General features: G+C 39.3%; 1 protein-coding gene across 2 annotated transcripts; it reads right to left on the reverse strand.

Moving 5' to 3' along the window:
* Positions 1-23,469, reverse strand: LOC144654604 (protein pigeon-like). Of its 2 annotated transcripts, none has more exons than XM_078514794.1 (39): positions 23,345-23,469; positions 23,092-23,192; positions 22,870-22,926; positions 22,350-22,419; positions 21,877-21,939; positions 21,670-21,758; positions 21,489-21,567; positions 21,192-21,241; positions 20,664-20,768; positions 19,904-19,999; positions 18,309-18,358; positions 17,972-18,015; positions 17,362-17,403; positions 15,814-15,863; positions 15,520-15,586; positions 13,485-13,565; positions 12,690-12,782; positions 12,497-12,595; positions 11,486-11,567; positions 10,164-10,242; positions 9,995-10,064; positions 9,537-9,634; positions 9,098-9,175; positions 8,805-8,869; positions 8,489-8,549; positions 7,788-7,849; positions 7,323-7,366; positions 5,949-6,016; positions 5,325-5,420; positions 4,835-4,911; positions 4,649-4,743; positions 3,939-3,987; positions 3,761-3,831; positions 3,545-3,606; positions 3,268-3,317; positions 2,927-2,982; positions 2,309-2,386; positions 1,419-1,490; positions 1-975 (listed from the first exon to the last, which is right to left on the reverse strand). In XM_078514794.1, exons 1-39 carry the CDS (start codon positions 23,445-23,447, stop codon positions 857-859), a joined length of 2,871 nt encoding a protein of 956 aa, XP_078370920.1. In that variant the 5' UTR covers positions 23,448-23,469; the 3' UTR covers positions 1-856. The 2 variants fall into 2 exon arrangements, with proteins under 2 accessions (XP_078370920.1, XP_078370919.1); XM_078514793.1 differs by having other exon boundaries at positions 7,323-7,369.
* Positions 23,470-23,572: the final 103 nt, after the last annotated feature.

Below are 23,572 nucleotides of genomic sequence, written 5' to 3' on the forward strand. Positions count from 1 at the left end.
CATGTTTATTCAAATTTTATTACTAAAATATCTCATACTCTTTCAAAATAGTCTTATTCTCATCTAAAAAAACGCTGCGCGCAATAATTTAAATATATATTCTGTACACTAATTTATCTCTGGCCGTGTTCCTCACCCGGGGGCAAGGAAGTAAGCTAACACTTATTTATCACCTGTGTAAATAGGCCTTTCAAAAACCTACCATCCCCAAAAATACAATAGAAGTAATTTAAAATTTGGCAATAGAACACACCTTTTCAAAATAGCCAGTGGACAATCTAATATCAGCTAATATTTTTTTTTTCGTGGAGCGTATGTTTAGCGACGTTCGTTGTGCTTTGCTTAAACTGCCTTTTGCAGAGAACGGTAAAGAATTGTACAAAGATTTATAACGAACGTGCAGAGCTATTGTACTCGTCATTAATTATTGTTTTTAGCAACGTTCAGAACGTTCCGGTAGATGTTGCCGTTGTAGTTTGCTTAAACTTTTTTTGTCCATCAGGAGGAAATTTTAGATTTCCTGATACTTTTTACTAAATCCCAGACAGACAAGTTCTTTTCACCCAGTTTCTTTCTGGGTTTAAAGTGTACATTTAACTCAATCAGAATTGCAATTGTTATTTGAATATGAACTTTAAGAGCGTCCAAACGACGTTTTGCTATGGGTTATAGTACGTGACACCTTGACCAGGTAGAAACTGACACCTAACGTTCCTTGAGACCAAAAAAGACCCTCAGTTTTCTTCATGACAAGCAAATTTCTTGCCGCTGAAGTCCCTTGGTCTTGCCCAACGACACTTCATAGCCTAAACCGCCATTCTTCTTATAACAGGTTTTTTCCAGCTCAGAGATGTTGTTAGAACGGAATCGTTCCCAGGTTCCCGACAGTCTCTCGCTGAGTCTCCAGTAGGGCTCGGTCCTCAATGTAGTCGAGATCAGCCTGGGACACAGTCTGCCTGCTACTGTCACTTGTCGCTGTGGAGACGAGAACATATGTACAGTGTCTCTGATTGGTAGCTGTTCGGCTTTAAATTTTTTTGTGCACAAGTAGGACATGTACAATACGCGGATCTGTAAAGCTATAACACGGACATGAAATTTTTCGCATCGAATAGAACGCGTCTTGAGCAGGGGAAGAATAGAGCTTGCGAATCAACAAAGATCGAAAGAAAGAGGCCTGCTTATGCAGGGTAGCATTTGTGACCTAATACGATCTCATATACCTATGAGTTCCTTCATGCAGATATACTGTCAAACTACCCCAGCAGACACTTCTCCTAACAGCCTACACTTAGTAGTCGTAGACACATGTCGTAAATGGTAGCGGCACCTTTCATAAATTTTGCTTAATATTTTAAGTCATTGGAAACCGCCAATTTGTTATTTGGAATTTTCACATAAGTGCAGTCTGGGCTTACCACTTTTTCGCAGAGCGGTCATTAGAGTCGCCAGAGGTCGGAAGACATCTAAATCGGCGTCTTGCGTTGATTCTGAAATAACAAGTTATTTTGATAAGAAACAGCAATGCGGCACACCGAAATAAATTTGTCTTAAGGCTAGTTACAGTAACGCGGCACACCGAAATCAATTTGTCTTAAGGCTAGTTATAGTAATGCGGCACACCGAAATCAATTTGTCTTAAGGCTAGTTACTGTAATGCGGCACACCGAAATCAATTTGTCTTAAGGCTAGTTACAGTAATGCGGCACACCGAAATGGATTTGTCTTAAGGCTAGTTACAGTAATGCGGCACACCGAAATCAATTTGTCTTAAGGCTAGTTACAGTAATGCGGCACACCGAAATGGATTTGTCTTAAGGCTAGTTACTGTAATGCGGCACACCGAAATCAATTTGTCTTAAGGCTAGTTACAGTAATGCGGCACACCGAAATGGATTTGTCTTAAGGCTAGTTATAGTAATGCGGCACACCGAAATCAATTTGTCTTAAGGCTAGTTACAGTAATGCGGCACACCGAAATCAATTTGTCTTAAGGCTAGTTACAGTAATGCGGCACACCGAAATGGATTTAGTTCTTTGCAGGGAGGGAGGGATGGAGAGAAGGAGTGTAGAGTGAGAGAGGGCAAGAGAGAGAGAGGGAGGGAAGAAGGGAGGGAGGGAAGGTGTGAGGGAGGGAGGGAGGGAGAGAGGGAGGGAGGGAGGGAGGGAGGGAGAGAGGGAGGGAGGGAAGGAGAGAGGGAGGGAGGGAGGGAGGGAGAGAGGGAGGGAGGGAAGTGAAGGAGGGAGGGAGGGAGGGAGGGAGGGTTTTGTGACTGATTTCATGACATGTAGGAACAGGGCTACTTACCGGTGTCACTGAATGAATTCCCGCCAGGAATGCTATCTCTTGGGCCACAATAGGAGTATTCCAAGTTTTCACGAAGACCTGTCAAGAAACATCCACGTGATTAAATAATAAAGATAAGATGTTCTACATGACACGAGCATGGGACAAAGAAAAATTCTGAGTCCCCGACGGGAATCGAACCCATGGCCTCCCAGATACCGGTTGGGCGCTCTAACCAACTGAGCTACGAGAGACTCGTTGTGAGCTGGGCCATTTTACTAGGTTGATATGTGACACACGTCCTGCATACTGCTAGGATCAGCAATGTCGAATTCATCAAGTTTTGTAGTAAATAATAAAGATGGTAAATTTTAAGTTCGGTAATAAATAATAAAGATAAGATGTTCTACATGACACGAGCATGGGACAAAGAAAAGTTCTGAGTCCCCGACGGGAATCGAACCGATTGTTTAACGGCACGGAGCTTATGTCACACCCTATCGCAAGTTAGAATATTTTTAACAACCTACAATTCTTAATTATTTAAATAAAACATTGAAATTCAAAAACAGATAAAAAGTAAAAAAATCAACAACTGCTGAGGACGATACAAACAAAGGCGGAAAAAGATGACTGTACCTCCTGGCGAATTGTCTTTAATTAACAAATCTTCTACTAGCCGCTGAGAAAGGTATCTGAAAACAAAATATCAGTAACAAAAAACACAACGTCAGCAATAAAACTAAGTTACCATGCAGATGTTGCCATAACCGTCTTACTAAGAGAAAAGCACCGGTCTTTGCGCAGACATTATGGTTTGTCGATCCCGTTGAGGAAATAATAAACCCCGGGAACAAATCTTCAAGCGAAAGAAACGGTACTTTGAATCATTTGTTGGTTGTTCCAATAAGTGAAAGTATATCTCGTGTTTTACTGCCCTTTGCCTAACCTCAATGAGAATATTGAAATCTTCATCTTACCTGGCTTTAGAAGGGTGCTCCCAGTGCAGTAACGCATCTTTGGCGGTGCCCTGTGACAAAAAAACAAAACACAGACATAACAAATAAACAATTTTCCTCACGCTTTGTGTCAAACATGAACTGACTTCGCATTGTATCGATGTTGTGGTTCAATTTAACGCATGTTACAATATGGTATTTTCCTTTGTTTTGTATTAATTATCTTGTATTACCATACACTAGAACAAAAAAATACCAAATTTTACCAAAGGAAAATTGAACCATAACATTGACTTACGTGCTTCAAGCGGCAAATTATTTGAAAAACAAGACCCTCTTCCTCTCTTTCACCTTCAAATTCTGCAACGAAAACATAAATTTGTCCCCTGAGAAGAAGAGAGACACCACACAGTACTCAGTCTTAAAAGACAATATCTCCTGGCTGATGAATTTTTATATTCTCATCACCTATCTGCTTGACAATGTATGGACATGGTAAGGAGAATTTACATACCATTTACAAGTCGAGATATGAAACCCTTCTTCAGTTGCAAGACTCCATTATCCACGTATTGCAAAAACATTCTAAAACAAAAAAATATTAAAATAGTCATTTGGAAAACAATGAAATACAGGGCTGCTATTGGTGAGGAACAATCTGATAAACACGCAGGACATCAAATCACTTTTACCTCCTGTCGAGGCAGCGAAACCCAAGACATGTCATAGATGTACGAAAACCTGCAGAAAACCAAACGACGGTACGTGTATATGGATTAATGTTTTCCTAACGCAGCAAAACGCAGCAAACAACATGAAATTGTAATTTATTGTAATTTTAATGTAAATGGAATTTATTTACCCACGGAACACGAAGAACTGTCAGGAGCTCGTTAGAAAGTGTGCGTGCATCAAAGATCGAATTGGAATTTGGAAGTGTTGGTTTTTGCGGAGGAAAGAAAACCCGGAGAACCCGAAGAAAAACCCCTCGCGGGAATGACGAGAACCACCCGGCGTCATATGTGGGTTGAATTTGTTGTTCCGGGAATCGAACCTGGGCCACATGGGTGGGGGACGGGCGCTTTCACCACTGCGCCATCCCTGCTCTCTCCCCCCCCCCCCCCCCCCACAACAACGACAAACTCAACCCACATATGACGCCTGGTCTAGGATTCGAATCCGGGCCACATTGATGGGGCGAGTGCTTTCACCACTGCGCCATCCTTGCTCTCCCCCACCCCCCTCCCCCCAACAAGAACAAACTTGCAAACTTTCATTAGATCTTGGATGTACGGCTGCTAATTTGGGTGCCGTCCCTTCGTCTGACTGGTCTACCAAGTTAAAACAAAATCACAAAACAAACAAAAATTGTTTTAAAAGTTTTTTCTCTTGGGAAACTTACCCGAAGGAACAGGAAAGCTGAGCTCGGTGACCGCTGTACAGTATCTCTCCACCAACTGGAAAAATACAACTTCACGCATCGTGCCTCGCAAAGACCTACGGCATACAGGTGTAAGGTAATGTTATTTGGTTTTGAACAGTGAAAATTTGAGCTCTGTAAAACTGTAAACTGAGATGTAGAACTTACAGTGGTAAAGTGAACGGATTATCTGTGAATTCCAACGCTTGATTGAACAAACGTAACAGCTGTTCAGACTGGCGAGCCTGCCAAGAAACAGAAAATTACAAATGAACGAAAGAACGAACGCAAGTTCGTACGTACGTACAAACGCACGCACACACGAACGAACGAACTACATTAGACAGTGATCAGATCCTTTACTTTTTTATGGCAAAGTGAAAACCATTTTGCGATTTTTAAAACTGACATTTCAGGGGTTTCTAAGTTTTTCATTTTTTTTTAATATTGCAAGTTTCTCTCACATTTTTCTCTACCAGGTTTTCTGCCTTCGGGGGAAAATTTGTACATTGCAAAATAACACATACAATGGCGTGATGTAGCCAGTTCCTACAAAGCTATTGATTATGAAAAAACGTGACATAACGTGACATAGAGAGACACGGCATGACGTATATAGCCAGAAGCTGTTTATTATGGTAATACCGACTAGACCAACCTGACACTTGACATACTCAATCGCAATATTTTGCATTTTCACTTTTGCTTCTCTCGGCAAGTGGTTTTGTAAATGAGATGCCAGACGGTCGATAGTCTGTAACAAAAATATCAAAATACAGTAAATGAATGAATGACTTTATTAACGTGTCTAAAGTGTTTAGCTGAGGGGAAAAGTCCCCTCTACTAATTGTGGACACCTGACTAAGAAAAAACTTTAAAAAACTTAAACCTATCATTATACAACTATTAATAATTTAAAGTTAAAATAAGTTAAAAAAGAAGCTATTTACATAATAAAAACGGGTAAAAAAAGTAAATCTATTTATATGATAAAAAAGACTATATACATGGCTAGCTATTTACATAATAAAAACGGGTAAAAAAGTAAATCTATTTATGTGATAAAAAAGACTATATACAGGGCTAGTATTAATAGTCACAGAGGCGGCAATTGCAACGTTCATTGCAATAAATAAAACAGCTAGGTTTTCGGCGAACTAAAGCATGAATTTTAGCTTAGTTTTTGTTTATAAAGAAAACATCGTTTCCTTGCATCAGGCTTGCATTAAACGCAAGAAAAAAACCCGGCTGCCACAGGAAAGAAGGACGGCTGTTTTCTTACCATATTTTGTTTTTTGATCTCAGCCACTGATCTTTGTTCTTCCGTGGAATCTAAAAAGTCCCTGCTTCCTGGAAAAAAAATTGTGGCAAATCGATTTAACTATAAGGGCCTGTTTACATGATTCCGGAATGACTTTCATTCCGGAACGAAACTCGTATAGGAATGAAATTCGTTCTGCATTTACATGACAGAGGCGACCGGTTCAACCAAAGGCATTTTCACGTGCACGATTTCCGCGCGAGATCAAAACAAGGTGGCGCAATGTTTCGCGCGAACATGTTTTGGGCCCATTAATGGCCGTATCTGCAGTTTTGACGAGTAATTTGACCATAGAGCTGCTTCTTTGGGCTAAACTGTAAATGCTATTACGTTTTTTCGCTCTGAATTCAAACTGTGGAGTCCGTATGCGGTTCAACAACTTGCGAGTTCATCTCGGAACGAAATTCGTTCTGTGTTTACATGATACCAGAATGAAATGTCATCCCAGAACGAAACTTTCATTCCGGAATGAAAACCGGAATGAACTCATTCCGGAATGACTTGACTTTCGTCTCGGTATCATGTAAACAGATACAGAGAAATGTATGGGGATGGAATGAACTCGTTCCGGAATGAAAGTCATTCCGGAATCATGTAAACAGACCCTAAGTAAACAGTCGAGAATTCAAAAAGCCAACACCCCTTTTCGGTCATTCGCATACGCGTGCGGCATGTGTCCGGTTACAAGTTGAAAGTGTGTTAAGGCGAAAAATCGTTCACCGTGTAACATGGTACCGGGAACGATTTTTTGCGCAACATTTTACCCGGCAACACGTTGCGAGTTTTTGAAACCAAGTCAAAAACTCGCAACACAAGATGACGAATATTCAGAAAGTTGGCTCGTGTAACAAGGCCGCCGTCGATTTTTCGCGCAACACCTCCCCAGAATTCTGTTCAACATGGCCTGGACGCGCGCGCAAAATGTTGCGAGTTGGCGTTGCGCTGAAAATCGTCTTGTGTAACATGCATGTTGCCAAGTACATTTTCTACGATGTTGCGCGAAAAGATGACTCGTTTAACATAGCACGAAAAGTTGACGCGAGGTTGCGCGAAAAATCGTTGTTGCAAGTTGTCCCGTGTAACATCACCTTTAAAAGGGTAGAAGCAATCTTTAACGAGTCACAAATTTTACGTTCTGATCTCATTATTCAAGGTGTTAAAGACCTACGCTATGTTAAATTGACTAGTGAGAGCTTTCTCATCGACCCTTCTAACTGCTAAAAGTCAGCAACACCTAGACTATTATTAGATTGCCAAGAACACCAACGCCCAGAAACAACATTAGACATGTATGGAAATCAGTAATATAAGAGAATTCATAAATCCTTCACTTACTATTGCTTCCTTGGGACGAGAGTGATTCACTGCTGCCAGAAAATCTGCTACAAGAAAATACTTTTTTAATGACACTTTGCGTTAAAAGGCCAGCATATAACACGAAAAATCTCAAAGCAAGCAGCTTTAATAAATCGAATCTTAAGAGAAGATGGTGTTATAATGTTTATAGAGAATGTAATTCTGAGGATTTCTTTGAAGTGAATGACTTTAACTGTTGCAAAGATCATCTTCGACTGTCACCTCTCTTGTGTTTTCGAGACATGACATCTGTTATATGTTTCTTTAAGGCGCGCCAAAAAATTATTTCGAGCCTTCTTAAGAACGGATGAAGCCACAGTTTTCTCAGCTCGAAAACTTGTGACCGCTCCGGGTGAGGCCGCGCATGCCCTGTTGCAAAGATGACTTGTAAAGCCATTTATTGTATTACTAAATACTTCACAACAACAAAAATAGCAGCATTACTTGGAGGCGGAAAGTCGTCTGTACAGCGACTGCATCAGACCAAGATGAGGCGCTACTTCCGTCTGCAAAGAAAATAAAGATCTTTCAACATTAAAAGCGATCTGATTTTAAGATCGCATACAGTAGCAGGCATACACAAGCGGACTACAACAAGACATTTCTTCGAGGAAACTCGCAGAAGCGACCGACGACTTTCCGAGGCCTTCTGTCCAAGCAGCGATTAGCGCAACGACAGAAAAGTGTCTCTACAACGATACATCAAAGTGCCTTTGAAAATGGTCGGCTTAGCCAATTTTCGAAGACAAAGCGTGATTTTGAAAGAAAGCATGCAGACTAACGGCTTGGATAGCTGGTGGGATTTTGCACGCAAGTGCTTTCTTACGAAGGCGAAATCCTGCCAGCGAACAATAAAGCCTGGTTTTCACTAGCGACGCAAGCACAAGCGCAAGGATAACAGATCTTATTTCACCGTGAAAACGGCTTCGACGCAAGCAAAAGCACAAGCGCATTGCATTTTGTTGCTTGCTTGCGGCAAGCACAAGCACAAGGATCAAAATCTGTCCTTTTTGTGTAATTGCGCTTGTGATTGCGCTTGTGCTTGCGTCGCTTGTGAAAACCAGGCTTAAACTCCTTCGACTAATAACAACAACACGGCATTTCAAGATACAACGACGCAAGGTATTCAAAAGACAGCTTTTTACCTCTTCTTCACTGTCACATTCTTGTTCGTAAAAATGAGCATTGGGAGCTTTCAGCTTGAAACTACAGCAAAGAACAGTAGAAATAATTAACAACTTTATGGCAATTAAAACATCAAAGTATCAACAACAACAACAAAACTCTTTAGAGACTAATGAGCTTGGCTAAGTATGGTAAAGGGCTTAATGTTTTATTTGCTAAAAAGAGACAAGCATGTATATTAAGATTCAAGGACGAAGAGTGTATCTGGGACTACTCCTAGTCATTGGATTAAACAAGATAGATTTACATCAGACAGAAGTCCGGTGTTGTACTGACCGTGGAGGAAGTCTTTTAGTGTTTTGAAGTAAAGCCGTCCATAAGGCTCCTTGTTTCATCTTACTCTGAGAAACGGTGCAAAAAGGCAACGTGAATCAAAGACAACAGTTTTTTTTTAATGAAGGGATTTCAGATAATGCCCTGTAAGCATACGTCTGAGTTACAGTAAAGCGTCTGGTGATGTCATAGCAGTTATGGTCTTCAGTTAGGTGTAAATGTTACATCAAGAAGGCGATATAAAAAGAAGCACGCAGAATTACAAGATTAAGATTTCATATTCTTCTAATACACACCTTGACATTCTGAAACTCAATAGGGACGTCTCTTACAAACGAACAAGAGATCTGCGTAATTCTCTTTCGGTTAATGTCCTAAAAGAATAAAAAACGAAATTACAGCAAGTTAAAAAAACGACAAACGAGCGGATGGGACTAACTTCACTTGCATAGAACTTCAATTGCACAATGGAACTGCACTGGTTTTGCTTGACAACACTCTATGATTGGTTTTAAAAACTCACGTCACCTTCTCAACTACTAAATGCAGCTTTTTCCCGCGCTTAGCGCCGGTTACTTGCATTCTCATTGGTTCATTGTGTTGTTTTCGTTTTTTATGCTTGGCTATAATTGTAATTGCTTTGGTTTTCGTTTAAAGATACTCAAATAAGTGAAAACCGCTCTAAGAATCGGAAATTCTTCGCGTGCACGAAGATTTAAGGTACTGTCTCCTTACCTTCTCCAAATGGCCTCTGTAAGTGTCAACACAGGTAAATGGAATTAACGTGATCGCTTCTCTCTCTAGCTCTCTGCGAAAAGTTCCGTAAGTTGCACCTAGTGAGAAAAGCAAATGTAATCAGCGAGAAGTGTCCCAAGTCAAAAGATAAGTGCAGCTTGACTTTAGCTTTAAGCATTCACTAAGCCTGCGGGTTTCACTTTTTCAGCGTGCTTCTTCTGATTTAACAATTTGCCGATTTGCCAAACAATGCTTTAAATCCGCCGACTGATATACCGATATGCTCATAGCCAGTTCCAGGGGTTCGGTTAGTGGGGTACGGCGAAAAAAAAAACGGTGGCGTGAGCAAATAAATTGGGAGGGGGCTAAGGTGTCTACATTTACATTACATTTACAAAGAACATTGAAGTTTTTGGTGCTCTACAGCGCAAATTGTTTCGTGCAAGAGAAACCCTTACCAACAAGATACTCTTGTAGAAGATCTAAACATTCTGGACTCGCCGGATCGTGGCTTAAGTGCTCAAAGATCTGAAGAGAACAACAGCAGTGAAAGAAAATTTAAAGCTTTCTGTTTTAATTTACAAGCTTGGCTCTAAAATTTGTCAGTAAATATTACGACACGATCACCTTCTTGATTAAATTCGAATGCCGTAAATGAATGACAGCTAAGTGAAGTATGGCCAGGCGTGTGCTTGGCATATGGGTCCTGTAAACAGAAAAATAAAATAACATTTTTAGGGAGAAGAAATAAACTAAGATACTTTTACTTTATGAAGTGGTTTTGAGTCCTAAGAGTAGCATGTCTTTGTTGCATTTGCGTTGCCTTACAAGTAGTTTACGAAGTTCGCGTACAACTTCATCTAACCGATTAGATGTTTAAACCCATGTCAAAGGCGATTCAGATAATGCGAATTTCCAGTGCTTGACAACTAACATGTAACTTGGAGTTCTAGCTGGATTATCGCTGTATTAGTATGGGTAATCAAATGGTGACGAGTGAAATTAGGAAATAATTTCACGCGCATTTTGTCAAAATTCTAATAATTTCCCTAGCCTTTAGGCTAGGTAATTTATAAGAATTTTGACAAAATGCAAGTGAAATTATTTCCTAATTTCACGAGTATAACATTTGATTTCATATTAATATCATAGGTGACAAATTACGCTTGGAATCTTACGTTTTTGACTGGTATACTGCATCGCGAACTCCGAGCGTGAAAAGTTGAAAGCATACATTTTGCTTAAGTTCGCAAGTTTTTTAGTCTTTGAAGAAAACCTTTGTTCGATTCCTTTCTGCTGTTGACAAAAAGTTTCAAATATAGCTGGCTAAGAAGGAAATTCAAGCGAAAATATACAAAGTTTAAGCTTTAAAACATCTTTTATCCCGGACGCCATCTTGCCGCTAACTACGTTGCCATGGCAATTTTATAATTTCACATGTGAAATTATAAATTAACGTTAAAATTTCGCGCCAAAATTAAGGAGTAATTTGTCACCTATGATATTAGCGTCTCACAGCAGTGGCGGATCTAGGGCCCGGGCCCCACCTTATTTTTTAGCCAAATAGAGGGCCAAAGGGCCAAGAAAAATTGTTTTCGAGAGCGGGCCCCCCTCCTTATTTTAGGGCCTGGATGATCGGGCCCCCCACTTTGCTGAAGGTCTGGATCCGCTACTGCACAGTGCCAATAAGAAAAAACGTGAACACGTTGTGATATGTTATTGTGATGCGAGGGGAACCAAACAGATAGATGAACCACAGTAAATATTTTTTATCCCTGTGGTTTGATCTACACTGTACAATCTGATTGGTCGCGGCATAATCAACATGTTGAAGTCAATCAAAGCTGTTACCACCAAATTCAGAAGCCTTATAAAACTTGCGAATGCTTACTGTTAGAAACTTGGCGAAGAAAGACGTTAGGTATAACGTTATGAGAATGAAGACATACCTCCCGAATAAGTCTGCTAGTGCTGCCTTATCAAAGCTGTACTTAAAGGCATTGCCAGAAGTGCTGTCAAAAATATAAGGACCTAATGGAGAAATACGATCAAGCACTGTAAAACAACTTAAGTAGCTTCTTTGGTTCAGTTATCAGCATGAAACTGGAACTGCACAACGTGCTCCAACCTGCCAAAAACTTTAAATATTCAGGAGCAAAACGTAAGGTTTGCGTTACTTTCTCTACGTTTGCCATGTGGTTACACTTGTCACGCCTGACACCGGTTATAGTTTTCCCGTTCTTTTCACGAGTTACATGTTTTACCCGCGCTTACCGCCATCTGTGACATGTTTTCTCGCGCCCGGCTTTACAAGTTTTCCCGCGCTTGGCATAAGGTACATGTTTTCCCGCGCTTGGCACAAGGTACATGTTTTTCCGCGCTTGGCACAAGGTACATGTTTTCCCGCGCTTGGCACAAGGTACATGTTTTCCCGCGCTTGGCACAAGGTACATGTTTGCCCGCGCTTGGCACAAGGTACATGTTTTCCCGCGCTTGGCACAAGGTACATGTTTTCCCGCGCTTGGCACAAGGTACATGTTTTTCCGCGCTTGGCACAAGGTACATGTTTTTCCGCGCTTGGCACAAGGTACATGTTTTTCCGCGCTTGGCACAAGGTACATGTTTTTCCGCGCTTGGCACAAGGTACATGTTTGCCCGCGCTTGGCACAAGGTACATGTTTTCCCGCGCTTGGCACAAGGTACATGTTTTCCCGCGCTTGGCACAGGGTACATGTTTTCCCGCGCTTGGCATAAGGTACATGTTTTCCCGCGCTTGGCACAGGGTACATGTTTTCCCGCGCTTGGCATAAGGTACATGTTTTCCCGCGCTTGGCACAAGGTACATGTTTTCCCGCGCTTGGCACAAGTTACATGTTTTCCCGCGCTTGGCACTGTTCTTCGTGTTCCTTTTTTAAAAAAAAAAATGGGAAAAAATTGGGTTCTCTGTATTCGCTACTGACCTGTTTGTAAAGAAGTGGAGAGTTCTTTGTTTAGGTACAACAGCAGTCGTGGTTCATTTGGAACAGAATCGTCAGAAAAAAGCTTTGGAACAGCATCGCCTGATAACAAAGACACGGAGTTTAAATTTCACCATTGAAATATCCACATTAAAATTCAAAGGTTTGTGTGGCGTTTCTATTAATATAATATTACCTTGTAAGATGATGTGATGACAAGGTTCCAGTTCTGTACTACAGTTTAACAAATGCAGAAAATGCCCAGGTAAATAAACCATCAAGTAGTCATCTGTGAAGAGTTCAAATAACATCGTTGACCAAAAATAAATTCATTTTCCTTGAACGGACAACATAAAAAAATAATCGACATTTAATAGACCGGTTTTTTAATTGAGTGACGTAAAAAAAAGCCAAAGTAATTACTCTCGCAAACATTACAGGGTCGTAACCAGGTACATGTATATGGTCGTATATGGGATCAGGGATCACAGCCTTGGGATCGGCCAATCAGATGGGATCAGAATGGAATCAGGGATCAAATGTTGCCACATTTTGGGGATCAGGAATCAAAATTTAGAGCTAAAATTTGGGATCAGCGATGAAAAAATATACCTGGTTACGACCCTGATCATTAGACACAGACAATTCAGTGAACCCGTCAAAACTCGAAGCAAATACAAGTGGCTGGCGCGAAGCGAGGGGAAAAGTATGTTAGGAAGTCACGATTTGTTTTGATTTACTTCTGATTGGATGAAAAAGTGGCACGAGTTTTTTAAACCAATCACTAAGTGTAGTGATGCAGAACCAAAGCAAATGCGAAATACTTCCGACACTCAAATGAAAAACCGCTCCAGAAATACAGAAATAAAAAAAATAAGACCACCTTCAGTTCAGTTTTTAATAGATGACCTAAACAATTAATGAATAATATTTTTGCTTAAGGATATTGAAGTTTACCTCAAAGTACTAAACAATTTGTTAAAATACTTACTGAGTGATGAAAAAAATATGCGATAATTTTGTAGATCCCTGGACGGCCTCACAGTCGGCAATACACAGTTCATTAAAAATCCTTCAAAAGGCAGCAAAAAATATATACTAGCATAATTTAAAATTAGTGGAATGCGTTCGGTAGGGTGGGGTGATAGGGGTGAAGGGCAGGGAAAGCTGGAGGCATGGGGTGGGAAGTATGATATTTTATTTCCATATTTTCTTGATATCTGCGGTCTGTTTGTCATGTGCAAACTACAATGAAAAGTCCTTGTATAAAAATGTATGACATTGCCAAGCTGATGAAACCTGATCTGCTTGTACCAACCCATCTTTCTATAAAACCATAAAAGAAGAATATTAAAACCCTTTTGATTGTGCCAAGCGAAGTGGCTAAAGGTCTTAAATGAATCCAAAATAGAGTACAATGTATATCAAGAAGATACTCTGGAAAATGTTGATACACTGTATAGTTATTTGTAATATATACTAACAGTAACAAAAGACTACTAAACTGAAATGTAGCCATTCCAAACATTTTGATACCAGTCGATTAGTAACAGCTTTTTATTTCCTTACAATCATAAAATACAATAGATGTAACTCAACAGTAATTTAAAATGGTCAACAACTTGAAATAGTCTGCAGCTTTGCTTAGGGCGGCCGAAGGGAATATATTGGTGTATTATAATATTGAGTCTCACAAGTCTGTACGCAGAGAGAAGTTAAATCGGTCACAATTCGGTGTCTTCACCGGGGGCGAATTGCAGCCTCTGTTTCCTACAAAACAAACCACTACACAGCTTTTGATAAGTAGCTTTAGTCATATTTGCTACTCAGTAATGACGCTCCGAATATAGATACAACTTCACTTACAGCTTACCTTGGAGAAAACTGCGAAAAATATCAAAATATAAATAAGCGAAGGCAAACGAACGAAGAAAGCACCTGTGAAAACACAGTCGAAAGTACATGAATTACCAGCTTTGAGCCTGTTATCCTTTCATCGCTGTTGTTGTGTTGGCGAGAAACAAAAATACCAGTGCCTGTCGCCGCGAAGAAGCTCACCCCGCGTTCTCATCTCTGATTGTCTAGTATTTCCATTGATTTTTTCCCTCTGTACTCACCCCATGTCTTTATATACAGATCATACTGATTGAATGTGAGTAATGGACGCGCCCGGCCGCCTCCAGGAGATTGCGTTCCGTCCCGCAGGTGTTGTGCTTTTTTTTTTTGTTTCTTGCTGTTTCCTTCTTTTTTTTTGTGTGCCGGGGCTCACATAATTTTCACAAACGGCCACTATTTTAACGACGTTCGGTGGCGGACTAAAACTCTACTTCCCTGGATAAAACCCTGTTATGCTTTCCATGTCATTTTCGGTATTATTTTAACTTCGGATAAACATTTCGGCCACTTCTTCAAACAAAACACGTCTGGGTGATTCTAAAATGGACGCCATATTGAAACACCACGAAAGCACATGGCATGGAGATGACGTCATTCGCCCCTGAAAAATTTTCTGGGGCGGCCAAATTGATGACCATACAAAGATAGCCCAAAAAACTCGACTACAAACGGATTAGGACAGCGTTCTCCTTCGTCGAACGCATATATATACGTTAAGGTTAAACTGGAAACCAAACTTAAAAATGTAGAAAACTGCCGAGTTTACAATCTTGATCATTACAGTTCAAAATTTCTACGTTTTCTTGTTTTGCTTTTCCATTCCTTGGCAAATTGAAAATCAAGTTCATTCGGCAGGTGGAAAAGATAAAATAGCCAATAATTAAGGTTTATCATGTCACTGTGACTACTTGTTTTTTTGTATTCAACATTGTAACAAAAAGACCTGGATCAACAACATGTAAATCGGCTCAACTACAGAGAAATCTCTAATCCATAGGATGCAGGATCATGCAGGCTCGGGTTTCAGAGAAACTTTTCCGAATACTAGTACTGACCGTTCTTGTAATACACATAAATATCATGTCATTTTCTATGATTTTATTGGACACAACACACAATTTAAATCTTACCATGATGTAGCACGTACACGGAATATTCCAACTGACTGGAAAGCCTGGCAGATTCTCCTGGTAAACTCTGATATTTGCGAAAAATGCGTGAAGTAAAAAATACACTGAGTGTAATAAGTAGTTCAAGAAAATATTGGTATGCCCATTCCAAGGAAGGTCACTGTAAGTTATGAGGGGGATGGTGTCAAAAGCCAACGTTTTTTTAAGGATGGTATGAAGCTAAACTGGAATTTTCACTTTTCACCAAAATCTGTATCAGCAATAACTTCAAAACAACTTGATACTTAAAAATACCTTTGTTTCAGCTGCAGCTGTTGGATGTTGAAGGCAAATGTTAAAGGAACCTTAGATAAAAATATGCAAACCTAACATCAACATTGTTTAAAATATTCAAATATGTCAGCTGCTAATCAATGACATTAAGTTATCAGTGAACATATGTTTGTATATAAAATCTCCAGGTGCATATATATATTAATTATATAGCTGTCAGTAAATCCTATATTGTCAGCGCAGCTATTTTTCCTTAATTTCTGAGAACTGTCCAATTTGGGATTAAATTTGGACAGTTTCAATTAGGACTTTCAGGTAAAATGCACAAACTGTCCAATTTAAGAAAAATTGGACAGTTTTGTCTCAGCCAATCAAATCGAAGAAAAAACAACATGTGACGGATATTAGCCAATTAGCACAAAGCATAGCGTCAGCCCTGTAAACTTGTCACATCGTTAGTCGACAATGGCGGAATTTTGTAAGGCAAGTTTGCTACGTTTTTTCATTCTTTTTGAGCTTTTCAGCAATAGTAACAACAAAGAGAAATTTTGTACGTTGTCAGAAGAGGAGCTAGCAACACTAAGAAGCAAAAACTAAGAGCAAAACACCTCAAATGTAGTACAAAACTTGGGTGAACGTAAGTGCAGCGGTGCGAAGCGAGCGAAGCAAGAAATCTGTCAGATATTCATAGCCATGAGCTAGATGCAATTCTTTGTCGTTATTTTGCTGAAATTTGAAAAGAAAAGACGGCGATGTAGTACGAACGAGATAGTGGAAAGGAGTTTGTCGGATTCAAGAAGTTGTTACGCTCTTCGGACACTTTGTTTACGACTTTCATTGATCAATGCAGTGTTTTCACTCACTTTGTAGCAAGCTTCGCAAACCCAGGTGAATAAAATTGCACTGTTTTGTTTAAGTTTTATTTGTGAAGACAATGCTCTGAGTGAGTTGCATGTGCTGTGTTATGCCTACTATTGTTGATTGCTTTTCCCGTTCTTGACATAAGTTTATTGTTTATGTTGGATTGACTGACTACAAGCTATATAATTAATATGTAACCGGACTACATGCTTGTCCAATTTGGAAATAATTAGATTCAAAAAATTCCTCTGACAGCCAAATTGGACTCGGCCTACGGCCTCGTCCAATTTTGGCTGCCCTCGGAATTTTTTTTCATCAAATTATTTCCAAATTGGACAGCATGTAGTCCAATTACGTATACATATATATATATATATATATATATATATCTGACCGGATTTATTAAAACCAGGGTATAGAAATTTTCACTGTTTTAAGCGCAAATTGCCGTAAACGCGTTTTTTTTCTCGCCAGAATCTCCAAAGTAGACGATATAAAAACTAAAGTGAGTGTCAGTCTTTTTTTCTCTTCTCCGCATTCTTAACTACCTTCCAGTGCTGTTGTTCATTTTTTCTTTCTTTCTAGACATGTTTTTAGTCATATCGCAGTGCAATGTACGTGGTCAAAAACACTCAGGTCACTTTTCGTTGACCACGTTTTTACAAATCCAGTTAGATATACAATACTTATTTATTACATGTAGCTTACCTTTACCAGGTAATGTAACAACTTGCATGTTCACGTGTTTCTCTGAAACGGCAAAAAAATTACTTATTAACATATTACACTTAGTTATTGGTTCCTACAGGAACAGATTCTAAATAAAGCAATATTAAATTAACTTTGTTTGATTTGGTTAAGATCATACAGTGGATTGACATGTAATGAACTTTATTGGTTTAAAATCTTGTCGTTAATAATATTAAGTTAGACAATACGGGTAGTTTGTAAATATTCAATGCCTAATTTATTTAATGTTTGTTACAATTATTTTTGACAAAATTAAGTCAATTTCAGCCAGAAAAAGTCCATTTTAGTCACTTACCTGTTAAGTGGCTGGGACAATGAAGTGTGAGGTATGATTTATCTGCTTAAATCTGTTACATGTGAGATCAGTAAATCAGGATTGCATTGTAGTAAGATTCACTGTCTCGCAAGAGGCCACAAGCTTTGAACAGTGCAAGCAGGTTATTAGTCATTAACAAATGTTATAAAATTGGAATCAGGCCAGAAGAGGTTTTGATTTTTTTGCTTTTCAGCTCAAAAAGAATAACCAGCAAATTCTGAATAAATTATAAGGCAGAAACAAAATTGCTACCTGAGATAGTCTGTGCCAAGGCAACATCATGGTACTCGGGATAACTAAGAATCAAGATAAAATTATTGAAAAGTGATTTTTAATCATTTACTTTCATTAATTTTTTATTAATTATCTTATTCTAAAAAGTAGTTTTAGAAAACATCATGCAGTAACATACATCTTATTCCAAAATGGCCGAAAATACATTGTTCTTTTTTCAACATGTTAATTGGCCCTCATTGCCTCGTTTAAAGCCAAAGATTCTTCTGCAGATGCCATGTAGGCCACGAGGGCCAATTAACATGAATACAAAGGAATAGTGTATTTTCCGCCATTTTGGCATAAGGTGTATTACCTTGTCTTAGCAAAGAGGTCCACATCAGGAAATGGAAGTGGAAATTTTAGCTGCCAAAAGAGATCAAATAAATGCAACAAATTAAGGGCCTCTTTACATGAGAGTTTTCATCCTGGGATGACTTTCGTCCCGGGATGAATTCATCTCGGTGTCTTGTCATTTTCTTGGTCTGCATTCTGTGCAGAAAGAGCTTATCTAACATCATAGGTCTGCAATGAGTGCAGAGAGATGGATAATCTAACATAACAGGTCTGCAATGTGTGTAGAAAGATAGATAAGCCAACATCATAGGTCTGCAATGTGTGCAGAGAAATAGATAATCTAACATCATAGGTCTGCAATGTGTGCAGAGAGACAGATAATCTAACATCATAGGTCTGCAATGTGTGCAGAGAAATGGATAATCTATTAAACATCATAGGTCTGCAATGTGTGCAGAGAGACAGATAATCTAACATCATAGGTCTGCAATGTGTGCAGAGAGAGATAATCTAACATCATAGGTCTGCAAATGTGTGCAAAGAGATGGATGAACTAACATCATAGGTCTGCAATGTGTGCAGAGAAATGGATAATCTAACATCATAGGTCTGCAATATGTGCAGAGAGAGATAATCTAACATCATAGGTCTGCAAATGTGTGCAAAGAGATGGATGAACTAACATCATAGGTCTGCAATGTGTGCAAAGAGATGAATAAACTAACATCTCAGGTCTGCAATGTGTGCAGAGAGACAGATATCGTAGAATTCCGGTTATAAGCCCTGGGCTTATACAACTTCGTAAGGATTTTTTAGTGGGCTTATAAGCGGAGGGGCTTATATCCGGGAGGGCTTATAACAGAATGAAAAAAACGTTTCGAAACGAGCCCCGGGAGTGTTGATCGAAATACGTTTTTAAGTTAAAAACGCACAAAAAGCGACATTTAGCCCTGTTCAGCACTGTCATCCGGAAGAGGGGGGCTTATATCCGGGGGGGGGGGGGGGGGCTTATAATCGGATGTATTTTTTGGTTTCCAGGTTGACGGGCCTATAACCAGGGGGGCTTATAAGCGGGGGAGCTTATGACGGAATTTTACGGTAATCTAACATTATAGGTCTGCAATGTGTGCAGAGAGATGGATAATCTAACATCATAGGTCTGCAATGTGTGCAGAGAGACAGATAATCTAACATCATAGGTCTGCAATGTGTGCAAAGAGTTGGATGAACTAACATCATAGGTCTGCAATGTGTGCAAAGAGTTGAATAAACTAACATCTCAGGTCTGCAATGTGTGCAGAGAGAGCTAATCTAACATCAATGTGTGCAGAGAGATGGATAATCTAACATCATAGGTCTGCAATGTGTGCAGAGAGATAGATAATCTTACATCATAGGTCTGCAATGTGTGCAAAGAGTTGGATGAACTAACATCATAGGTCTGCAATGTGTGCAAAGAGTTGAATAAACTAACATCTCAGGTCTGCAATGTGCACAGAGAGAGCTAATCTAACATCATTGGTCTGCAATGTGTGCAGAGAGACAGCATCATACGTCTCCAAACCATGCAACTGAGCAAAACTGCTAAATGTACATGTACCCCTCTCAACATACCACTTTCACATGAGTGCTTCTCTCATTAAACTGATAAGCTGCAAAAATGAGGTCTGGCTTCACATCTTGTTCCTCCTCATACCCAGAATTTGCACTCTAAAAAAGAATAGAAAATGTATTAAGTTCTTTTTCTTTTAAAATCTTTTACAGATCACAACCAAATCCCTGCAATCACTATCACAGATAATGAAGAGACAAACAACATTTTTTACATGGCACTTCCATATTGTATATGGAGTTGTCCTAAGCAAATACATAGAGGGAATTTTTAATTCCAGAACCAGTTCAAGCAGTTTACACTGGTTTAGTTTATCACCCAGTGAATACATAACTATTATTACTCAAATTAATGTTACAATTATCTTCTACTGGAAGTCTCCATAACAAAGATTGGTTAATTTTGAACGGAACTATATTAATAAAAATCACATCAGTTTGCCTGATGATCAGATTTCACAACTAGGAAAAACTCCTAGTCACATTATGCTGTGGAAACTGGGGAAAGCTCTGGCCTGATGGGCCATTACACTCTACAGACTTCATGTTGTCTACCTGTCTCAAATACTACATTTGTCAGGGGTGGATCTAGTGGGAGGGTGCAGGAGGTGCACCCCCCACCCCCCCCCCCCCAAAGATGACCTGCAGCTTCGTATTCACTGTCAAAATTTGTTTACATCACCAGTCAGTTATGCCATTCCTTAGTGGTGCACCCCCTCCTAAGAAAAATCCTGGATCTGCCCCTGTTTTGTTATCACTGTACCTTGTCCTTTGGGTAGACTAAGTAAAGTCGCTGGTTCTGACTGTCCCACTGGGCCCATATAAACTCGTCTGTCACTTGTTGTGTCCTTGGTTGGCCACTCATGATCTACAGAAACATGATCATTTGAAACAGGAAGAGTCAATTTTTTTGCAAGTGAAGAAAATATTCTGAGCATATAATAAAACTGGTCTGAGCTCATCCAAAATTGGAACCAGGAAATTCTGGTTCCAGTTTGATTGTACATGTGTGCCGGAGATTGTGGTAGAACGAACAAGTACTCAATAGCCAACCAGAATCAGCCGCCTTTGTGGTGGACTTTCAGATTAGCCCAGAGGTCCTGATCTCTGGCATCTGTGTATGTGTAAAATGTAACCTGATTGGTTACATTTTGTTTTAGTGACCCCGGTAATAGTAGTCGCACTATAATTACTTTGAAAATCTGTAATATGCACTGTGCATCAGATAATAAATCAAATGCACTAGTCTTGTACATGTTACAAGAATTAATAAAAAAAGTTTTCAGCCCACCATTCCTTTGTCTCCAAATCTGGCCATTGGAATGTGGTACAATCCAATTGCTAGAAAATAAAAAAGATAAAAATTGATGAAATGTTTATGTTTTACATTAATACTATAAGAAAATAGATGTTACCACTAAACTTTGTTAAAATTTGTCCCATATCACCAGAAAAAATAGCTAAATGCGTATATTTGATTACAACGATTGACTGTTTACACAAGTTTATAGTATTACATAAATATACTCGGCATTACCTTTCACATTTAATAAGGTTTTAATTACTATTTTAATCGCTTCATTTTTACCTTCTTTGTGGTGTAAGAAAAGCATGTGGGACTCTTTTTTGGATGCACTTCCATAACCAAGATACTCTCCATACAGAAACTAGAATTTAAAACATGACCAACAAACATGGTGTCAAACTAGCTAGTCAGAAGTAATTGTTACATCATCTGATGATGTAGAAGCAAATTGCTGGTCAATCACCTGTACTCTTTGAAAAGTGTGTCTTTCAATGTAGAGTGAGAAGATGCGATTCTGTGGTCGGATCTCTGCAAGAAATGACTTGTAGATGGCTACAGAAAAGAGGAAACAAAGCAGTGAATAAAGTAATATGGCACTTCAAATCAATATGAATCAATAAATTTAAAATTGGTAATTATAATCATAGTAGTTACAGAAGATCAAAATCACCTGGAATATCAGAACTGGAAGGATCATCCACTAATCCAAAGTACCGCTCTGTAACGGTGAATGCTGAAGCAAAGTGGAACAAAAATTTTTATAAATATGACAATGATACAATACATCTAGAACATTGTCTAAACTAAGTGTTTGATTGGTATAGGAGACCATGGCCAAGTGGTGTTCCGTTATGGGAGGTATCTGTCTCTATAGGAGATGTCTGTTAGCTGAGGTTCAACAGTACTTGAAAATGGTGCTCAGTTCATCAAGCCTTATACTGTGCAATCTTGATTTCTCAAACCCTTTAACCTCAAACCAAAAGTCAATTTCCTAATTTCTTGGAGGTTGTTCACACAGCAATTCAAGTGGCCTTCTAATGATAAGTACATTTTTCTCTGGATCACGTGGAAAATTGAGCCTTGACCTTGTCAAAAGACTTTCGTGGGGAAGACCCTTCACTTTGCCTACAAATGTTGACTCACCAAGTAAAGTTCTCTCTTGGTTCACTGATGCCCCAGTAACCATTACTTTTTTGTCATGAATGAACAGGAGCTGGGTAACAAATAATACAAAAAGGATATAAGTACAATTAGTAGAAACTCAGCTGTGTTCTATTGGAAATCCGCGAATCTGATTGGTTCTCCCACTGTTTTCTATTCGCCGATAGAAAACAGTCGCGCGCGCGAGTAGCTCTTTAAGCGGTAAATTTTCTTGATTTTTGTCTCCAAAGTGCACAATATTGTAGGTTTTGGACTGCAATCCTTTAGAGTTTCTACTAAAACAATTAGACTACTCGCCCTCGTTTTCTATGAGCGATAGTCAACTCGGCTGCGCCTCGTTGACTATTTGCTCATAGAAAACTCGGGCTCTTAGTCTAATTGTTAAATAGCCTTGCAGCACTATACAAATATATATGACCTTAGACTACACCAGAAAAGGCTTTTCATTGGCCAAAACAACATTCAGTAAATTTTGCCAATAAAAGCTTAAAAAAATGCTTACTTTAAGATGGTGTTGGGAAGGCTCATACAGTCCAAAGTAAGTCACTTTGTGTCCTGCCTTTAGAAATGATAAAGAAAACCAAGCTGAAGTATGACATGTTTATAAATGCACAATCAAACAAACACAGGTCACCCCTGGGTCAACTCCATGGGTCAACCCCTGGGGGAGATAGGGGGAGGGGGAGGGGAGGGAGGGGGAGGGAGAGGTGCACCTAGTACTTACTGTTCCACTGGGTCCCGAGTCATTCCACGATAAAATGATTGCATGATCTCTTTCTTGTCCAACAATACGAACTTGAAGCTTTTTCTTAATGGCTTGTGCGTCTTTAAAACAGTGTGAAAAATATTAAAGAAAAAAAGAATGTCAACTATTAAATAAACTAATCGCTTTATTACAGTACAGTCAAATTTAGCTGGGGGACTGTCAACTGTTTCTCCGTGTTTCAAAACAGTCCTGAAAAAAGAAGTATAATTACCATATCCTTCTTCAGCCAATCTTCCACTGTACTTTTCCCTTTCTCTCAACAAGTGCGGCAGAATATGCTCGTCGAAGCTGAAGGTCTTCTGTAATTCCACCATTTTGTTGTTGTCACACAGTTATCTCGTGATGTATGCCTACGCAAAAGGTCTCACAAGTTGTTTCGCGCATGGGTGACGACCGCGTAGAGTCTGGGACGAAAAGTTGTTGATGGCCTCGTTTCCTA

This window comes from Oculina patagonica, chromosome 5 (assembly GCF_052425735.1).
Source record: "Oculina patagonica isolate OP01 chromosome 5, crgOcupat, whole genome shotgun sequence".
NCBI lineage: Eukaryota > Metazoa > Cnidaria > Anthozoa > Scleractinia > Oculinidae > Oculina > Oculina patagonica.

Excerpts from the sequence above, each read along its gene's own strand:
- LOC144654604 (XM_078514793.1), bottom strand. The coding sequence starts at position 23,447 with ATGGTGGAATTACAGAAGACCTTCAGCTTCGACGAGCATATTCTGCCG. Across the intron at positions 8,550-8,804 it reads ACTAAAAGACTTCCTCCACG|TTTCAAGCTGAAAGCTCCCA; the intron begins GTCAGTACAACA and ends TCTTTGCTGTAG. Across the intron at positions 4,912-5,324 it reads TTGAGTATGTCAAGTGTCAG|GCTCGCCAGTCTGAACAGCT; the intron begins GTTGGTCTAGTC and ends GTTTCTTGGCAG.